General features: G+C 41.5%; 1 protein-coding gene across 7 annotated transcripts in view; it reads left to right on the top strand.

The window, feature by feature from the left end:
• mak (male germ cell-associated kinase) overlaps positions 1-15,145 on the top strand; it is a 136,214-nt gene that overhangs the window by 14,026 nt on the left and 107,043 nt on the right. For all 7 annotated transcript variants that reach the window (XR_010966607.1, XM_068001745.1, XM_068001747.1 and 4 more), the window contains exons 2-3: positions 7,285-7,630; positions 12,023-12,077. Coding sequence is in view for 6 of the 7 variants with exons in the window: in XM_068001745.1 (XP_067857846.1) it covers positions 7,530-7,630; positions 12,023-12,077 (156 nt within the window). In the remaining variant the exon portion in view is untranslated. The remainder of the gene's footprint in view (positions 1-7,284; positions 7,631-12,022; positions 12,078-15,145) is intronic.

Consider the following 15,145-nt stretch of genomic DNA (forward strand, 5'->3'; position numbering starts at 1 on the left):
TTTGCCCATTTCAGCATTTTATCAATATCTCCTTGTAGCTTCCTTTAGTCCTCCTATTTTAATGTAATCTACAAATTGGAAGACCACTCCCTCTAGCCCTATATCCAAATCATTGATGTAATTATGAACAGAAGCCTGTGGGACACTACTACCTACTTCCAACCACTGAGACACTTGATTCCTACTCTCTCTCTCCTTCCTTTTGAGACAGTTTTTAATCAGGTTAGCTACTTTTCCTTTAATTTCATACTCCTTTACCTTCTCCAGTAGCCTCCTGTGTGGTACCTTGTCAAAGACTTTCTGAAACCGCATACACTGCATTTCCCCATTCCCTTACGTGTCACCTCCTCGTGGAATTGATTTTCTTTTCTGAAATGCATGTTGGCTGCATCTAATCATTTTTCCTTCATCTAGATATTTAGTTATTGCATCTTTTAATTAACGATTGCAACATTTTTCCTACCACATATGTTAAACCAACTGGCTGTAATTACCCAGGTTTGTTCTGTCTCCCTTTTTGAGACTTAGTACTTGATTATAAGTTTGAGAAAAGGCAGTGTAACCTAGTATAGATCATTGGTGAAGACCACATTCAGTATATTTTGTGTAGTTCTGTGTACCTGAATCCGTTGAATGATGCATTTTGGAAGGAAGAACGAGGAGAGGCACTATAACCTAAACGGTAGAATTTTAAAGGGACTGTAGGAACAGAGTCCTGGGGTTTAACATACACAAATCTTTGAAGGTGGCAGGACAAGTCGATAAGAACATAAGAAATAGGGGCTGGAGTAGGCTATACTGCCCCTCGAACCTGCTCCGCCATTCAAAAGATCATGGCTGATCTTCGACCTCAACTCCACTTTCCCGCCCAATCCCCATATCCCTTGATTCCCCTAGAGTCCAAAAATCTATCTATCTCAGCCTTGAATATACTTAACGGCTCAGCATCCGCAGCCCTTTAGGGTAGAGAATTCCAAAGGTACACAACCCTCTGAGTGAAGAAATTCCTCCTCTTCTCAATCTTAAATGGCCGACCCCTTATCCTGAGACTATACCCCCTGGTTTTAGACTCTCCAGCCAGGGGAAACAACCTCTCAGCATCTACCCTGTGAAGCCCGCTCAGAATCTGACATCTTTCATTGAGATCACCTCTCATTCTTCTAAACTCCAGAGAGAACAGGCCCATTCTATACAATAAGGCTGTTTTATATATAAAAAAAGCATATGGGATCCTGTGCTTTATAAACAAAGGCAAAGAGTACAAAAGTAAGTAAGTTATGCTAAACCTTTATAAATCACTGGTTCAGCCTCAGCTGAAATATTGGGCAGAATTTTAACTTTGAAAAATGGATGGGTTGGGGATGGGGGGGGACCCCCCACGATGACCCCCGATTTCCCTCCCCCAATGACCGACTTTCTCCCCCTCCCACCCATGCACCCCCCCCCCCCATCCATACAATGAAAGACTTACCTGAAGACTTACCTTTTCACATCCTCTTCCTTGCTCTGTTCCTGACCGACTGAGGCCAGCCTGTCGATCAGACTGGCCATTCGGACGGCAAACCGTCAAAAAATAAATAAAAGACGTCCTTGCATCAAAATCGTAAGTACGACGGGAAACCTGTACTTCCGGGTTTCCTGTCCGCGATTCGACCCCCGTCCCCTTCCCAGCTCTGGGTTAAAATTATCCCTATTGTGTCCAATTCTGAACAGCACACTTTTGGAAGGATGTGCAGGCCTTGGAGAGGGTGCAGAGGACATTTACTTTGAATGATACCAGGGATGAGGAACTTCAGTTATGTGGGGAGACTAGAGAATCTGGGATTGTTCTCCAAAGAGCAAATAATCACTCTGTTATTTAAGAAGGGTAGGAGAGATAAACTAGGAAATTATAGGCCTATTAGTCAAACTTCTGTTGCGGGGAAGTTACTAGAATCTGTTATTAGGGACTGAGTGATTGAGCACTTGGACAAATATGAACTGATCATCAGAGAGAGCTAGCATGGAATTGTAAATGGTAAGCCATGTCTAACGAACCTAGTTGAAATTTTGAGAAGGTAACTAATGTGGTAGATAAGGGAGTGTCTATGGATGTTATTTATATGGACTTCCAGAAGGCATTCGATAAGGTTCCACATAAGAGACTGTTAACAAAAATGAGAGCACATGGAATTGATGACAACCTATTGATATGGGTAGGGAATTGTTTAGGAGGTAGGAGACCGAAAGTAGGGATAATGGGTATATACTCAAATTGGGAGGATATGACTAGTGACTGTGCCCTGTGGTTGATAGTGAGGAGGAAAGCTGTAGACTGCAGGAAGATATCGATGGACTGGTCAGGTGGGCAGAAAAGTGGCAAATGGAATTCAGTCCAGAGAAGTGTGAGGTAATGCATTTGGGGAGGTCAAACAAGGCAAGGGAATACACAATAAATGGGAGGATACTGAGAGGAGTAGAGGAAGAGAGGGACCTTGGAGTTCATGTGCACAGATCCCTGAAGGTAGCAGGACAGGTAGACAAGGTGGTTAAGAAGGCATATGGAATACTTTCCTTTATTAGCCAAGGCATAGAATATAAGAGCAGGGAGGCTATGCCAGAATTGTATAAAACATTAGTTAGGCCGCAGCTTGAGTACTGCGTACAGTTCTGGTCACCACATTATAGGAAAGATGTAATTGCACTAGAGAGGGTACAGAGGAGATTTACGAGGATGTTGCCAGGACTAGAGAATTTTAGCTATGAGGAAAGATTGGATAGGCTGGGGTTGTTTTCTTTGGAACAGAGGAGACTGAGGGGTGATTTAATTGAGGTGTATAAAATTATGAAGGGCCTAGATAGAGTGGATAGCAAGGACCTAGTTCCCTTAGCAAAGAGGTCAATAACCAGGGGGCATAGATTTAAAGTAATTGGTAGAAGGATTAGAGGGGAGCTGAGGAAATTTTTTTTCACCCAGAGGATGGTGGGGGGGTTTGGAACTCACTGCCTTAAAGGGTGGTAGAGGCAGAAACCCTCATCTCATTTAAAAAGTACTTCGATATGCACTTGAAGTGCCGTAACCTACAAGGCTACGGACCAAGAGCTGGAAAATGGGATTAGGCTGGGTAGCTCTATTTTGACCGGCACAGACACGATGGGCCAAATTGCCTCCTGTGTTGTAAATTTTCGATGTTTCTAGTGGTGTCCTCCAGGCATCATTACTGGGGCCTCAGCTTTTCACTATGTTTATAAATGACTTAGACGAAGGAGTGGGCATGTAAGAATATGGTTTAAAACAAGCATAGAAAATAGGACGGCAAAGGCCCACATCACTGAGGAAAATAACTTGCAGAAACCCAAGAGGTCATTGAAAGAGTGCTGAGGCATTAGAATAGTGAAAAACAGTAAGATTCAAGAAACAGGATATCATAACCGAGTATAAACATACCTGATCATGGTTAAAGACTACGTAAACACTAAGACATTAAACAATCCCTGGTGGTTTTTGGAGAGTCAGCACGGTAGGATGAGAAGACCAACGGTGCTTACGTACAGAACAACACAGCCGAATAGTATAACGATAGGGCATGCTCCCTCCCAAAAGTTAGAACTCTCAACAGGGGATGGTCGGAAGTCCATTGCTACAGGCCAGGTCTGATCTACCTGAAGAACGGACAGATCAGGTTGTTGTATTGATTGCTTGTCATTAATGTAATCTATAGGTAGTTGTATTATAACTATAATAACTGTTGAATGTAATGTTGAAAACAGCTGTAGTGCAACTCTGTTGTAAGTCAGTCTATTAAACTTGCTATTTTATAATCACTCAGGCTAGAATCAAGTGGAGGTTATTGTTGATGGATTAACAACCCTAGTACAAGCGATAGTAATGGGAGAAATCCGCTAACAGGGCAAAACTGTGGCAGATGGAGTTCAATGTGGGGAAAGTGTGAGATCATCCACTTTGAGCCTAAGGAAGATAGATTGGAGTGTTTTTTAAATGGTGAGAAGGTAGGAACTGATGATTAGCAGAAAGATTTAGGGGTCCAAGTACAGAAATCACTAAAAGCTAGTGTACAGATATAAAAAGTAATTAAAAAGGCTAATGGAATGTTGGCCTTTATCTCAAGAGGCCTGGAATACAAACCTTTATATATAAGGTTATATTCTTATATAACTAGAGTTATATAAAGCGCTGGTTAGACCGCATTTGGAGTATTGCGTTCAATTCTGGGCACTGCACCTCAGGAAGGATATATTGGCCTTTGAGGGGTTGCAGTGTAGATTCACCAGAATGATACCTGGGTTAAAAGGATTAAATTATGAAGACAGGTTGCATAGACTAGGCTTGTATTCCTTTTGAGTATAGAAAATTAAGGGGTGATCTAATTGAGATGTTTAAGATGACTAATGGAGTTGATAGGGTAGATAGAACGAAACGATTTCCTCTGGTTGGGGAGTCTAGAACAAAAAGGCATAACCTTAAAATTAGAGCTGGGCCGTTCAGAAACACTTCTTCACACAAAGAATAGTGGAAATCTGGAACTCTGTTCTCCCAAAAAGCTGTTGAGGTTAGGTCAATTGAAAATTTCAAAATTGAGATTGATAGATTTTTGTTAGGCAAGGGTGTTAAGGGTTATGGAACCAAGGCAGGTAGATGGAGTTGAGATACAGATCAGCCATGATCTAATTGACTGGTGGAACAGGCTTGAGGTGCTGAATGGCCTACTCCTGTTCCTATGTTCCTTCCTAGAAGGTTACGGGATGATTTAATAGCGGTGTTCAAAATTATGAACGGTTTTGATAGAGTAAATAAGGAGCAACTGTTTCTACTGGCAGGAGGGTCGGTAACCAGGGACACAGATTTAAAACAATTGGCAAAAGAATTAGAAGGCAGACAATGAGAATTTTTTTTTACACAGCAAGTTATGATCTGGAATGTACTGCCTGAAAGGGTGGTGGGGCCAGTACTCTCAAGGTAAGAAGAATGAGAGGTGATCACATTGAAACATACAAGATTATGAGGGGGCTTGACAGGGTAGAGGCTGAGAGGTTGTTTCCCCTGGCTGGAGAGTCTAGAACTAGGGGCCTTAGTCTCAGGATAAGGGGCCAGCCATTTAGGACTGAGATGAGGAGGAATTTCTTCACTCGGAGGGTTGTGAATCTTTGGAATTCTCTACCCAAGAGGGCTGTAGATGCTCAGTCGTTGAGTATATTCAAGACTGAGATTTTTGGACTCCAAGGGATATGGGGATCGGGCAGGAAAGTGGAGTTGAGGTCGAAGATCAGCCATGATTTTATTGACTGGAGCAGGCTCGAGGGGCTGCATGGCCTACTCCTGCTCCTATTTCTTATGTTCTTATGGAAGCAGATTCAATAGTAACTTTCAAAATGCAATTGGATATATACTTGAAAAGGAAACATTTGTAGGGCTGTGGGGAAAGAGCAGGGGAGTGGGACTAATTGGATAGCTCTTTCAAAGAGCCAGCGCAAACACGATGGGCCGAATGGCCTCCTGTGCTGTATGATTCTATGATACCCTATCTTCAAAAAGATAATGCTTTAGAGAGGGTGCATAAAAAATGGAGAAGGATAATTCTGAGATTTGGGTCTTTTTAGTTGAGAGAATACCATCAGGTCTTCAGGATGTGGCTGTGCCAGCAATGTGTAGCTGAGTATTACTGAAATCTTTGCTCCTAATATTTCTACAACAGTGACTGTTGTGTGCTTGTATGGGTTCATTCTCGTATCAAACTTGAATTTTTTCTCATCGTTGGTAGTTCATGAGATGCCAGGAAAAAGTTCTTTCAGTATTATCTAAATTGGTCCTTTTGTGGTTAATTTGTGTCCATGATAGCTTACGTTCGTTTTGTAATTTTTTTTAAAAAGGTGAATTTTCATCTTTCTACACAGTCATCAGTGCTGACTTCTAGCTTTTTAATACATTTTCATGTTACTTCTTTGGTTAATATTCTGGTGATGCTAGTGCCTCATTTTAAGACTTGAACAGTTTTCCTGTTTGTTGTTTACATCTGTTCTGGTTTCGTAATATTGTTTTCAAAAACATCAGTGTACTTGAAAGTGATAAGCATTGGACTAACTTCAGAAACACGGTAATAAGTGGGTGGCCATTTTTGTTCTAGAATTCCAATCATAAATTTTGTTCAGAGTCTGGCACTATATGTAATTAGAATCAAACCCTAATAAAATACATTGCTTTGTTTTCCAAATATTGTTATTATCTCAAAACCTAAAGGTTTGATTTCACTCCATCCATCCTGGTCCCAGAACCACACAAAACTGACAACTTTACCTGTAGTTGAAGACCATATTGCTGTGGCAGATATAAATTGACAAGTGTAGGATACATGTGGAAATTATGCAATCCTCCCCCAAACCACGGTTGATTGGCACGCATTTCTGGAAGGTGGTCAGGAATTCCGCCATGGAGTTGCACCCCTGTCCCAAGTCAACCTTTCTAGGGCTATTTACATACATTGCATGGGGGTGAAGTTTAGCTGCAGCAAGCCTAAGAAGCCTGCCACAGAGTGGGGATGCAGGCAGTGTCTGTGCTGCCTGCACAATCAAATTTAAAAAAAAGAAATCTGGGGCCTAAGCACTTGTATAGGTCCTGGTGCTGAAAACAATTTCAGGACCCTACAACTGTCAGGAGAACGTTGGGCTCCTGGGCCCCCACCGCCATCAGGCGAAGGTTGGGCTCCTGGGCCCCCACCGCCATCAGGCGAAGGTTGGGCTCCTGGGCCCCCACCGCCGTCAGGCGAACGTTGGGCTCCTGGGCCCCCACCGCCGTCAGGCGAACGTTGGGCTCCTGGGCCCCCACCGCCGTCAGGAGAACGTTGGGCTCCTGGGCCCCCACCGCCGTCAGGCGAACGTTGGACGCCTGGGCCCCCACCGCCGTCAGGAGAACGTGGGACGCCTGGGCTCCTATTGACTCGTGTTCAAAGATCACACATTGCACAAAATACATTTCAAGACATAATCCTCTGATTTGCATTTCATGTATGGGTGGACATATCCTCTGCTAGCTGGCCCAGCCATAGGAAAATTGGGGGGAGGGGGGACTGCAAGAAGGTGGAGATGTAGCAGACCATGTTCTCAAACACTTTCCCGTTCCACCCACCCAGATCAATCGAACAATCGGTAGGGGATGGGCAGAAAGTCTAGGCCTGTGTGATAGAATATAATTCCTGTGGAAAGTATTAAAAAATGTATTTTTTGTAATGTAATATAGTTTAGTATAAAATGAAATCTAATGTAGCTCATTTTATTTTGTTTTCACAACAGGATGGCAGAGGACCAGTTACGAGTGATAGTCTTCCAATATATTATGACTGCACATTAAGGAAATGTGAAACAACCATATGCCCAAGGAAGATGATTTCTTTCATAACTAAGAACAATATCTGATGACTGTTGAAATCAGTCTTGGAGTTATACGTTTTTTTTTTCAAACAAGGTGAATCAAGCAGATGAAGGCATATTTTACATGAGTTTTAAGTGCTGAACTGTGTAGATTAATTTTTTAAAATATGAATCGATACACAACTCTGAAACAGTTGGGAGATGGCACATATGGCAGTGTCCTTATGGGAAAGAGCAATGAGTCTGGAGAATTCGTGGCCATCAAAAGGTATGTATATTTAATTTTTAATCATATCCTCAGATGTGGAATGCAATAGCAACTGGGTCTTGTTTCTGCAAAATAGAGGGATACCAAGTAGCAGTACAGCAAAACTATAAGAATGACACATATAACCCTAAGCTTAGTTAATACATTGCAGTGGTGTTCATGGAGGATATACATTGGTTAGTGATTTATTTCATAAGCCGCCATTGGATTAAAAGGAAATAATGTTCAAAATAAAGAACTAGAAATATAATGAGGGTTAAATTGGGTTGCGCAGCACCCTTTTTTTGTAGGCGCTACGCAGCCTCCTGAGACCCCAAAATAGTGGGCAGGAAGTACGCCGCCCGCCATATTGGGTAAGCACAAACAAGAGCTGTCCTTTACCCACACCTGCAGCAGGCATTCTGACCTTTGCATATGCATATAAGGGGCCTAACTCCTGCTTCAGGTCCCTGCTGCAACATTGGCAGCGCTGGCCGTCTCATGGAAAACCAACCCTAAAATTGCCTACACGAAAAAGGTACTTACCGCAATCACCATCCCGATCGCCACCGGTCCCGAGACCCCCAACCTCCAGGCCCTGGTCCCGACCTCTGACATCCCCCCACCACCCCCCCCCCCCCCCGACCACCGATCGTGATGCCCCCAGCCCCCGAGGCTCCAATGTCTCCACTGCCCCCGATGTCAATAAAAGATAGAGTAGATTTTACAAATTTGCGCTCCCAACACAGAGCTTCATATGAAAGTAATGGAAAGCCCGAATTTGGTGCGGAGGCCAGCATGCCCAATTCACAACCCGCGGGATTTTCCACTCCTGAATTCCCATTACGTATCCATCTTGCAAATTTTTGCGCCAGGAATCATAAAACCTATCCTTATCTGTTACAAAGAAACTTAAAAGCATTAAACATGTAAAGGGCACAGGAACAGATTCAGTACAGCTCAGAATCATTGAGGAACTAGGTAATGTTTTAAGAGCTCCCTAAATAATGAGGATTGTACCTGTGGACTGGAGCTGTGAATTTCAAACATTTCTGTTTGGGGACCTTTTTCAAATATTGATGCACAATCTCTTCAAATATTGACAGACTCCTAATTTCTAAAATGAAAAAGTATCAACTGTCCAAAGGGAAACAGGGCTATCTTTGCAGAAAACATTTTGATTAGTAAACAATAAGAGAATTAACATTTTAATAATTAATTAATTAATACAGAATAATATAGAAAATTCTGATCGGACAGACATCTGATAATTTCTGGGGTTTCCTCAATCATCCCCTGGAGTTCAGGGATCCCAGTTTGAAATGGACTGGAGATCAGTGAATATTAGTGAAGAAAAGGATGAGATGTGAATTTGAGAATTATAGAACAATTAGTCTAAGACTAGCAACGGAAAACGCTCGAGCATTTTACAGACCACCATCAATGTTCATCTAAAGTGATGACATAAGGAGGAGTCAGAAGTGTTATGAATCTGCTGGAATTCTTTGACAAGGTACTAAATTTAGCAGTGCGTATGAAGCATCTATACTATCAGAAGACACTTGATAAAGTTCGACATATGAGGCTTTAAAAGAAAATTAAGGCACATATACTATCGCAAATTCGCTGCTGGACTGGTTCTGAAAAGCAAAAGGTGTTGATTAACAAATAGAAATTGGGACTACCCAAGTGGTTCAGATTGTAAATTGCTAAATGTGATGCATGACTGCTTTATGGCCCAGTGTCCTGGTGTGTCAAAGAAGATATGAGAGGCAGGGCACTTCTTGACTTGGTAATAGTGGGTAACACAGATAACATACAGGAAATTAAGTTATGACATCCTTGGGAATAGTCACCACAGAGATGCTCAAGATAATATGAGGTTCAAAAAACACTAAGGACCAGGAGCCAGATATATAATTATAAAAGGGCCAACTTCAAAGAAATGAGGGAATGATTTAAGTAGATTGATTGTTCAACACCACTTAAAGGAGTAATGCTGAGAATTCAGAATAAATACTGACTAAATGAATTTGATCCTAACTGGATGAACAAAAAAATCAGAATCAAACAAAGGAAGACCCCTACACCAGCGATCGGCCTTGTGGTTCTTCTCTGCACTGCCTCCAGTGCTTGAATGTCTCTGTGTCTCAGTGATCAGAACAGTACTCAGTTTGGTCACAAGTTCGTCTGACTTGTATTCTAACATTATATTGGCTTTGTTGATGATTGCTTTGCATTGGTTAAACATGTTGAATGGCGACTCTACTATTAGTAGGCTCCTTGGTTTCTTTTGGCTTCCTCCTTAGCTATTTCAACACCATTTATGGAGTGTCACTTATTTTTCCTTCCTACACTTGTCTGCATTATATTTTATCTGCCACTACTGTACCCATTTATATATTTGATCAATCCAAGTCCCTAGTAAGAGATTCACTTATTCATCAACAGTGTCCTGGAGTATACTGATATTCCTAGCTATCAAAGGATTGACACAGAGTCTGCAAAGGGATAGGGACAGATTAAGCGAGTGGGCAAGAAGGTGGGTATAAAGGGGGAAATGTGAGATTATTCACTTTGGTAGGAAGAATAGAAAAACAGAACATTTTTAAATGGTGAGAAATTATTAGATGTTGGTTTCAGAGAGACTTGGGTGTCCTCGTATAAGAAACATTTACCTGACGAAGGAGGAAGCCTCCGAAAGCTTGTGAATTTAAAATAAAATTGCTGGACTATAACTTGGTGTTGTAAAATTGTTTACAATCGTATAAGAAACACAAAGTTAGCATGTAGGTACAGCAGCAATTAGGAATGCAAATGGCATGTTGGCCTTTATTCCAAGGGGGTTGGAGTACAAGAGTAAGGAAGTCTTACTACAATTGTACAGGGCTTTGGTGAGACCTCACCTGGAGTACTGTGTACAGTTTTGGTCTCCTTATCTAAGGAAGGATATACTTGCCTTAGAGGTAATGCAACGAAGGTACACTAGATTGATTCCTGGGATGAGAGGGTTGTCCTATGAAGAGAGGTTGAGTAGAATGGGCCTGTACTCTCTGGAGTTTAGAAGAATGAGAGGTGATATCATTGAAACATATAGGATTCTGAGGAGGCTTGATAGGGTAGAGACTGTTTCCCATGGCTGTAGAGTCTAGAGCTAGGGGGCATAGTCGCAGGATAAGGGAGCAGCCATTTAAGACTGAGATGAGGAGGAATTTCTTTACTGAGGGTTGTGAATCTTTGGAATTCTCTACCCAAGAGGGCTGTGGATGCTCAGTCGTTGAGTATATTCAAGGCTGAGATAGATAGATTCCTGGACTCCTGAGTACAAGAATAACACGCCTCAAGAACGTAACTGCATGTATGTGCTATTGGGACTGTGAAAATATCATTTGTAGAATGTATTCCAAGTTGAATAACGTAAGTTTAGGCTGATATTTGAGAATTTGGTTAGATCAATTTATGGGACTAGGGAGAAGTTTCAGAGTTTTATGCTCTTAGATATTATATCTCTGGTCACCTCCCTCATGAGACAGTTAGGTCTTATTTAGAATATTGGCCTTCACTCAGTGGTAGCATTCTTGCCTTTGAGTCAGAAGGTTGTGGGTTCAAATCCCACTCCAGATACTTGAGCCCATAATCTAGGCTGATACTCCAGTGTAGTACTGAGGTGCCGTCTTTTGCATGAGACATTAAACTGAGGATCCGTGTGCCCTCTCAGATGGACGTAAAAAAAAAATCCCAAGGTACTGTTTAGAAGAAGAACATTGGAGTTCCCCCGATGTCCTGGCCAATATTTATCCCTCATCCAACATCTCTAAAACAAATTATCAGGTCATTATCACATTGCTAGTTGTGAGACTAGCCAAATTGGCTGCCACATTGTCTACATTACAACAGTGACTGCATTTCAAAAGTTCTTCATTGGTTATAAAGGGCTTTGGGAAATCCTGAGTTCATGAAAGGTGATATATAAATTCAAGTCTTTCTTTCAAATTGAAGTCAGATGAGTTCTGATTTCTGTGCAAGGTTAGCATTATAAGCATCTTATAATTGCAGACTGAATGCTGATTGGAAACCTTTATAAAACCTAAGAAACATGAAACGAGGGAGAGCCATTCAACCTTGTACAAAGTATCCTACTCCAGAAGGTTCTGTATAAATAATCCCAGATCCCCAAAGATATTTAAGTAAATTTCCAGAATATTTATCCATCTCTACATTTGCATTATTCAACCCTGGCCTACTGTACGCCCGAGAGAATGCCCTACTCAATCATCATGTCCAGAGAGTATGTGATCAGTTTAGCTTATAACTCCATTTAACTTCCCTGTAACTTTTTAAGCATTTATTTAGTGTCAATATTTACGCTGCATTTAAGGTCGTTTGTTTCAATCCATGTGTTTAATTGTACAGGATGAAAAGGAAATTCTACTCCTGGGAAGAATGCATGAATCTCAGGGAAGTTAAGGTAATGAAAGTTGTCTGTTCACTCCATTGTAATGCTACTGTTTCTGTTCAGTAGTTCCTGTAAGTCTTTGAGGCTGCAACAGTCAGTCAATATCTTTCAAGGTTTTTTTTAAATTAGCAAAAGCATTGAAGATGAGTGATGAACCCTAGTGTTTCAGTGAGACCTGTAAAGATTTATAGTAAGAGAATACTTGCTTATCCACAAAAAAGCTATAGTTCTTCAATACAGCAGTTATCCTGTCACTTTTGTATTGATACAAAGTGATTTTGTGTCCACAACATTACAGAGTGACCATATAACTCAAAAGACTACTGAGCACACTTAAAGCCCAGAAATGCGAGATTCCACCTCCACCCCCACCGCCCCCCCCAACCCCAAGACACCATCTCACTGCAGTTTGAATTCACTTAGCATGCTGTATAAATTCAACCTGATTTTGTACACTATGTGGAACTTCAGTTTTTCTGTATTATTGCCAGTGGCACAGTGGTCAGTATTTTCAGTGTATTTAAGAAACTAAAGCAATGATTTGTGTAGTGCGAGAGGTATTTCAGGCAGCGACTGGAAATCCTGTAATTAAAAATAGCTCTTTTATAACTTGAGTAAAAACTCTAAAAAGTCATTTTAAATATCTTATATATAAAGGGGCAAAATATTCAGATTTTTCAAAAGAACTGCAGTATTTTTGGGGAAGTGGTACAATTGTGCAACAAACTGCTGCTCCAGTGCACTGCGTTATGAAATGGTATGTCAGCCTTGGCTCGGCGGTAACATTCTCACCTTTGACTGTACAGGGGGGCACAGCAAAGTATAGAAATGCAGTTTATTATAGGGGATTCGATAGTCAAGGGGATAGACAGGCGTTTCTGCAACTGCTGACATGAGTCTTGCATGGTGTTGCCTCCCTGGTGCCAGGGTAAGGAAATCGCTGAACATTTTGCAGGGGGAAGGGGAACAGCCAGAAGTCGTGGTCCATGTTGCAATCAATGGCATAGGTAGGAAAAGGGTTGACCTCCTACAGACAGTTTCAGGAGCTAGGGAGGAAGTTAAAGAGCAGGACCTCAAAGGTGATAATCTCTGGATTACTTCCAGTGCCACATGCTAGTGAGTATAGGGAGCAGTAAGATAAGACAGGTTAATGCATGGCTGGAGAAATGGTGCAGGAAGGAGGGCTTCAGATTCCTGGGGCAGGAGGGATCTGTACAAGATGGAAGGGTTGTACCTCAACAGAGCTGATACCAATGTCCTTGCGGGAAGGTTAACTAATGCTGTGGAGGAGGGTTTAAACTAATTTGGCAGAGGAGGGGCACCAAGATAAAGCATTAGAGAGAAGATACAAGGTGCACAGAGGACTGGGAGAGACAAACAGCATTAGAATAAAGAGCAGTTCAGAAATAGGAGGGATCAGACAGGGGAAATATGAGGCAGACTAAGATGGGTTTAGAGTACATGTATGTAAATGCACGACGCATGGTAAATCAGGTTGGTGAACTGCAGGCATATATAGCCGCATGGGATTATGATATAGTGGCAAAATGGAGACCTGGCTCAAACAAGGAGAGAAATGATAGGGAAGGAAAAAAAGGAGGGGTGGATGGCAGTATTGATCAAAGACACTGTTAACAGCATTAGAAAGGGACGATATACTTGAGGGTTCAAAGACGGAATCTATTTGGTTAGAATTAAGGAACGATAGAGGAGCTATTACACTGCTGGGTGTATTCCATAGGCCACCAAATAGTGGGAAGGAGATAAAGAAGCAAATTTGCAGGCAAATTTCAGAAAGATGCAAGAACTATAGAGTAGTGATAATGGGGGACTTCAATTATCCTAATGTAGACTGGGAAAATAACAGTGTTAAGGGCAAAGAGGAGGTGGAATTCCTGAAATATGTACAAGAGAACTTTCTTGATCAGTATGTTTCCAGCCCAACGAAGAAGGAAGCAGTGCTAGATCTAGTTCTGGGGAATGAAGTGGAGCATGTTTCAGTGGGTGAGGATTTGGGAAACATCACAATATCATTAGGTTTAGAGTATTTCTGAAAAAGGACAAGGAAAAATCAAATGTGAAAATAGTCAACTGGAAGAGGGCTAATTTCAGTGAGTTGAAAAAGGATCTGACCCAGGTGGATTGGAATCAAAGATTGGCAGGTAAAACAGTTAATGAGCAATGGGAGGCCTTCAAAGAGGAAATAGTTTGTGTACAGACTATACACATTTCCATGAGGGGGAAAAGAAGGACATCCAAAGCTAGAGCTCCCTGGATGACTAAAGATACAGAAATTAAATTAAAATAAAACAGAAAAAGGAAGCTTATGATAAATGTCAGGTTCATAATTCAGTAGAGAACCAAGCTGAATTTTTAAAAAAAGTACAGGGGAGAACTAAAAAAGGAAATGAGGGGCAAAGAGAGTGTATGAGAATTGATTAGCCGGTAACATAAAAGGGAACCAAAAAGTCTTCTATAAACATATAAATAGTAAAAGGGTAGTCAAAGGAAGCATGGGCCGATTAGGGACCAAAAAGGAGATCTTATGGAGGCAGAGGGCATGGCTGAGGTACTAAATGAGTACTTTGCATCTGTCTTCACTAAAGAAGAGGATGCTGCCAATGTCACAGTAAAGGAGGAGGTAGAAGAGAAATTGGATAGGATAAAAATAGATAAAGAGGAGGTACTTAAAAGGTTGGCATTGCTCAAAGTAGAAAAGTCACCCAGTCCAGATGGAATGCCTCCTAGGTTGCTGTGAGAAGTAAGAGTGGAAATTGCGGAGGCTCTGGCCACAATCTTTAATCCTCCTTCGATATGAGAATGGTGCCTGACGACTGGAGGATTGCAAATGTTACTCCCCTATTCAAAAAAGGAGAGAGCTATAAACCTTGCAAGTACAGGCCAATCAGCCTAACATCTGTGGTGGGGAAACTTTTAGAGACAATAATCTGTGATCAAGTTAATTGGCATTTGCAAAAATATGGGTTAATAAATGAAAGCCAGCATGAATTTAAAGGCAAATCGTATTTGACCAGCTTGATTGCGTTCTTTTGATGAAGTAAAGGAGAGGGTTGATGAGG

The sequence above is a fragment of the Heptranchias perlo genome, chromosome 2 (assembly GCF_035084215.1).
Source record: "Heptranchias perlo isolate sHepPer1 chromosome 2, sHepPer1.hap1, whole genome shotgun sequence".
Taxonomy (NCBI): Eukaryota; Metazoa; Chordata; class Chondrichthyes; order Hexanchiformes; family Hexanchidae; genus Heptranchias; species Heptranchias perlo.